Source organism: Folsomia candida, unplaced genomic scaffold (assembly GCF_002217175.1).
Source record: "Folsomia candida strain VU population unplaced genomic scaffold, ASM221717v1 Fcan01_Sc047, whole genome shotgun sequence".
Lineage (NCBI taxonomy): Eukaryota > Metazoa > Arthropoda > Collembola > Entomobryomorpha > Isotomidae > Folsomia > Folsomia candida.
The window spans coordinates 335812-342270 of NW_019091239.1; the positions used below are offsets into that span (position 1 = coordinate 335812).

At 36.6% G+C, this 6459-nt stretch overlaps 1 protein-coding gene across 2 annotated transcripts; it reads left to right on the forward strand.

Annotated features, from left to right (window-relative positions):
• The first annotated feature begins 1867 nt into the window (after positions 1-1867).
• LOC118433311 lies at positions 1868-4785 on the forward strand. 2 transcript variants are annotated; one of them, XM_035845114.1, is made up of 5 exons: positions 1868-2169; positions 2264-2398; positions 3374-3537; positions 4184-4510; positions 4600-4785. In XM_035845114.1, the coding sequence occupies exons 2-5, from the start codon at positions 2290-2292 to the stop codon at positions 4615-4617; spliced, it is 618 nt and encodes a 205-aa protein (XP_035701007.1). In that variant the 5' UTR covers positions 1868-2169; positions 2264-2289; the 3' UTR covers positions 4618-4785. The 2 variants fall into 2 exon arrangements, with proteins under 2 accessions (XP_035701007.1, XP_035701006.1); XM_035845113.1 differs by having other exon boundaries at positions 1868-2398.
• Positions 4786-6459: the final 1674 nt, after the last annotated feature.

Sequence of the window (6459 nt, forward strand, 5' to 3'; positions counted from 1 at the left end):
CTGCACAATAAAATTGGCTTGAAGTCAATATCTGCAATATTGAGACCTAGAACGTTACCCCAGTAAATTAAATTGTAGTTCACTAAAATTGACTTATCTCAAGTAGTACTGGTTCAATGCACTAGAGTGAATTGAACATACGAAGCTAAATAATCTATCATTAAATACATGAAATCAGAAAAATTGTATCACTTCATTCAGCTAAGAAAATCAGGTTGGAAGTTGGGGTAAAAATTTGTTGCTAAGTTCGTCATCCTACCCTTAAGAGCTCAAACATATTTAGCAATAAGCAAAACTAATGTTATTGATCACTGATCAATGATCAGAATTATTTAATTCTGATAAATAAATATCTATATAATTAATTTTAATTACATTGTACATATTAAATAAATATTTAAAAGTTCAAAAATATAGCATCTGCACCGTTTCTTGGTTAATACGGAATTTTTGAGACCATTGCTCCTCACTATGTGGATTTGGGTGGGGGTGGAATTATAAATGCTGGTATATTTATGCAGGAACGACTTGTCATTTTGTGCTATGATTTTCAATCATTTCCATGATTTTTGTCTACACTCTAAGTAAAAGTTTACAAAACTTTTATTTAGAGTTGGATAAATTTTGCTCAATTGTTGTGTCATCCACTTTTTTACTCAACCATTCGTAAAAATATCACACAACTTAGATTTACAGTGTGCCAAAATTATTTTTGTATGTACATATATCCTCAAGGGTGACTTGGGGACTTGTTATAAAGTTACACTCTCAATAATCCGGTAAAGTCACTCAACCAGGTAATAATTACAGTATTTAAGTACTAAATACTTAAATACTGTAATTGTAACAAGATATTTAAATACTCAATTACTTAAATACCTGGATATATCTAAAGTATTTAAGTACCGGTTATTTAAATACTCTTTAAATAGTATTTAAATAGTGTTAGCATCTGAATATCCAACTCTTAATAGTTTAGACTCTCAAGCAAAATCGTCAACAAACAAATTGAGTGCTTGTGAATGAATGAATGAACAAAATTCATGTTTGTGAAAATTAGATTAAGAAGAGATATGTGGAATTAATAATTTGTATTACAAGCTGAAAATGAGTAACCAATGTGAAGAAGCTTAAAAAAGATAAAACACAAATAATTTCTTTAAATTTTCAATTTAACTAAAATTTTCACGCATGTTTGATCAATTTTCAAATATTATGAAACACGGGCTGTAATAATCTGCTTGATTTTGCCCTAATAAAATTAATCTATACCTCAGAACACCAAATGAATGCTATGAATTCGGTAATTAACAACATCCAAATTCCGAGTTTTGCATCATGCAAAAGAAAATTAGTATTTAAATAATTAATTTTTAATTACCTGCAGTATTTAAAGTATTTAAATACAAATTAGTTAAATACATTTTATATGCTCAGGTATTTAAATAATAAATGCTAAATACTTGAAATTCAGTATTTAGATTTTAAATAATAAATAGTAAATACCCAAACCCGGTAATTAAATACTGATCTTAAATACCGAAGTATTTAAATACAACAACTCTGACTTACATACGTCACATTCTTTATGCAGGATCCCTACATTTTAAACAAAAGATTGATATGCGGGTCGCGTCGTAATAATTTGGGCAGTGCACAAATGTGAGACTCATTTGGCATTTAGTCAACGTTGTTGCATTTCTGAAGTTAAGTTGTGCTGAATAGACTTAACGTGTCAATTAAATTCTCAAAAATATATTTTGCACATATCAAAATTTTGATTCCATTCTAAATAATGGAGTAGCAATCAAGGAAAATTAAAAACGCTGGCTTAACCCTGTCAAATTTCAATCGACAATTACTCCACGTTGGTGGCCGACCTTAATGGATCATTGGTTAAATGACGACAAAAAGTAGTTGGATATTTCACTCCAATTTTTTATACCAAGTAAGTGGACAAAGCGCTTAAATCTTTGTCAGCAAAACATTCTTTTTTATCTTACTGAAATACAAAACAATAAATATTTACGACTACGTATGTAACGTAACTAATCCGATAAAGATAACGAATCGAGTTTCGTCCTTGTCAGAATTCTGTAAGTACATATGTATATAGTTGCAGTGAGCACGTCACCTACACACATATTCCAAAGTTAATAAACAAATCTGGTAGGTGGACACATGCATATATATTTTATTAAATATGCGTATTTATACATATTTATTTTAAAATCAAATACTCTGTCAAATTACACTTGTCAAGATTTCGATAACGTCCAAACTGTCGAGATGGACAGAGTCATAGAAATACAGCCAGGTGTACATGTCACCACAAATGCGGACGGAAACCTCAAAGAGCTTGAAAAAATTGACTCTTTTTACATCAAGAAAAAGTCAGGTAATGAATTGAATTTAACCACACTCTTTGAAATCCAGTATTAAATTAATACCAAGCGGTATTCATAAAGACGTAACGCGAACAAGGTAGTGTTGATACGTAGTCCCAAGTAGTAAAATTTTATCATATCGGTAGCAAATCTATAATGGATCGGTACAATTATATAGTCAAGCGGAGTATAGAAACTTTAATTCCTGGAAATCAATGCATGCCTGACTATGTATACCATATTTCTAACAAGGGAACATACCGAGGTGTCCAACGAGTTAAGGGTCGACACCTATACTAAAATGACCACGATACAGCGGGAGAGGTCGGCCGCTGAACGGTCAAGCCGAACACATGTTGTCTTCAGACATTTCAATTTTTTTCGAATTTAAAAAAATCTTAAGTTTTGAGCAAATTATGAAAGTTTGACAAAATTATATTTTTATAAAAATTTGAAATTTTGAATGTTTTTGAATTTTTAAAAAAATTTTAAATTTTTAAAAAATTTGGAATTTTGATCAAATTATGTGAAATTTTGAAAATTGAGGTGTGCAATTTTTTTTAATTCTAAAAAATTGTAATGTCTGAAGACAACATGTGTTCGACCTGATCGTTCATCGGCCGACCTTTCCAGCGGGCAAGCCGATGGTCATACGCTCGTCACAAATATCGTCCCAACTTGACGAAAAGTGAATTTTACACAGAAATTCGTTCAGTCGATCTAACAAGTCATATATCGTGGTCATTTTGGTATAGGTGTTGACCCTTAATTTGTTGGACACCTCGGTATGTTCCCTTGTACATCCCCCCACAGTTCATCCCCTTCACAGATCATACCCTACATATTTCATCCCCCCACACTTAATCTCTCCACAGAACATACCCTGCACACTTAATACCTACACATTTCATACCCACAGATGCAGTGGTAGTACAGAAGTAGTACGAAACAGGTTAAACAATTCTAATAAATTGATAGGACCGTAGGATCATCCAGTCGACTGGCCGTCGACGCTGGGAAACAAGAGATATTTTCGTACGGCCAAAAAGTTATTGTTTCCGGTGTGCCAGCCGGGACCGATGGGCATCATCATCTGGCCACAATGGGGTTTTATGACAAGGGTGGCGTAGAATTCATAGCGGTTGATTTGGTAATATCTATGTACAATTTTAAATTTGAATTCAAAAATATTCAATATTTCTATTATCCGGATTTATGTTACCCAATAGTTACAGTCTCTAAATTTATTACAAAATTTATAGTTAGTCCCTTAGAAAATATTTGAAGTGAGTATTTAAACTCATTTAAAATCGTTTAAACGACAACATAAGATACCTATAAATAATATTCTAGCTAATCTAAGGCCCATAAACCAATATTTAGAATTCTAAATTTTTCCATAAAATTCTGGGAAATTAAAAAAAATGCTATTTACCACCAATTGTTCCAATATATACATTAGGGATATTCATTACGAGTTCGCATGCTCACATCGCAACATCATTTAAAAAAACTGGCGAACAAAATTAAAGAATTTCGAAAATGAATTTCCGAGCCATTTTTTGCGAAATTGAGAACTTTGTTTTTTTTGCTGACATCGCTAAGTTAGCATTGCTAGCTTATAATGAATACCCTCATTGTCTTAAGCCTTAACTCGTTTATTATTTTCTCTTCCTGTTGTATGTATTTCCACTTTCAAAACTATTAACTTTCGTCAAAATACTTCCAAACATTTAGAAAGGCATCAAATTTTCCTTTCTATAATTACCCACGTAAATACAACAATTTTTTTCTAGAAAGGCAACATCCGCTCGGGAGACAAACTTTTGGGAAAAATCGAATGGGCGGATAACAGTTGTCCCTGGGCAAACATGAGAATCACTGTCTCAAATTGCCTCGACGCCAGAAATATTATCATCCAACCACAGGGGGACATTGCCTGCGGGGGCTGCTGCTTCAGGTCCGGCCTATGCAGCAGCATGGTAAAGTACGACATTTTGGTGGGTCGTCAAACCGTGGGGACGATGGAGGAACGGGGGGACGATCGAGGTCCAAAGGTCGAATTTCCTGTGACCCTAAGCCCTGCGACTAAAGGCGTCATTGCCGTTTTGTCCTTTATGATTGTAAGATTTGCATACTTTCGTTCTACATTATTCTTATTAGAGAGAGATGTAAACTTTGAAACTGAAATCAACTATTGTTTACTTTACAGTACGATTCCTACTGGTAGGAGGCTGTGCGCGAGTGGAATTTAAAAAAAACATAAAATATTTAACATGATTAAATATGATTTTTAAATGTCGGATTTACATACTTATTTGTTAAATAAATTTTCACGCCTCTGTTACATACGTTGCAATATGTATGCTTATTTACATATATACTTTCCCTTCCAAGAATAAAGCAAGTGTTGTACATGTTTGTAAAGATATGATATTGTCAGCAATTATTCTGAGGATTACCCTGCAGGGTAATGCAGACCCAAATTTATAGTTTTTCTTTTCGAATCGGTATCCCTTCATTCATGATATATACATACCCTTACCTGCATTTAAACCCAGGGAAGGGCAGCGTATTTTATACGTTGTGGTACATACACAATCTGTGACTACAAAAGTTGTGCTAATGTAGGTATGTACTACCTACAGAATATAGATTCTAACAGAAGAATCGATCTTATGTATCCGAGTGCCGCTTATAGAGGAAAGGAAATAACTCGGTGTAAATTTGGCCCACCTCGGAGGTGGCACCTCCGAGATCTTCGAGCCGGGTTAAGAAGGTGTAACACGATGGAAGTCGTCGGGTGGAGACAAAACTGTGACTCGAGAGAGAAGACTACATGGGAGTACGATCAGGATCAGGGCTGAGTAGATGAGAGCGGTCTATCTCAGTGTTAGAATGGGCAGTTGATGGAGAGAGAATTTGTGCCGCTGACACTACCTCTCCTGCCCGGCAGAGGAGAAGTGACGTCTCAGACATCTCTGGGTCCAGATTCTCTCTCCGTCAATTGCCCAATCTAACTCTGAGATAGAGCGAGATCATCTGTTTGTGTTTATAGCTTCTCGGCGTTGAGTGCACGCGACTCATGTAGTGTCCTGCTCCCAGCTCGGAGTCTGGCTCGCGGCCTCGATCATTTACTGTTCCGTCGAAACAGTTATTGCCTGTGAAAGGAGTCACACACGTCGGACCGACAGACTCTACCCTGTTAATAAGTGCTCGGAGGAGAGTATCTATAGCAACGCGTATTTTGACTGGCCAATCAAAATTAGAGTCTGGTTATTAATTAATAATTGGTTGTCCTGCCTACGACCCGGCTCGTGAACCAGATCACAAACGCCTCAGCTCCCTCATTATTTATTTGCTCTTCGACACGTAAGGTTTAGCCTCCTCCTCGTCCCAAAGACAGCTCAAATCGCGCTTCAATCTTACACTGACTGACCTTGATCCACTCCTGGACTTCCTTCTGATAGGTCCGACTACTCAAACAACAACATCTATCCTTCTGCATCATGGCTGGTAAGGAAATCTAAGATCGTGAAGAGGGACTCCATGTTTAAATGGAAATTGCTTTAAAAAAATGTTTAAACAAGTTTCGTTTGTATGCAGGCATCCGACCTCAGCTCTTCGATCTCGGCAAAATGTGCGTGGGGCGCATGAACCGGCGCCCGCAGATCTTGGTGCCGGACTTGCCGGTCCGGGAGGACCACATATTCAGGCAGGATGAGGCGGTCTGGACCCTGGCTACTGGGAGGGCCCAGGAGATCGAGGTCTCACTTGGGGTCGTCGTTGCTTCGTCAAGAGAGGGCAACCAGGATCTCTACCGGATCCACTGGCCAGGGTTCGCTTGGAAGGACGACTACATAGTCCAGAAACTGCTTCCACCACCAGGAACCATGTGAATCCTACCTGGCGTCTGTGCTGGTATAATTGTATATATCTCTCCTAAGATCTTGATTCTAATCCGTTTACGACTTACTGTCTGGTAAAAGCGTGTACGAAGCTGCCGTTTGTAAATGCATCTAAGCATAGTTCTCTCGTAAAGGCAGTTAGATTGAAGATCTCTCGTGCGCCT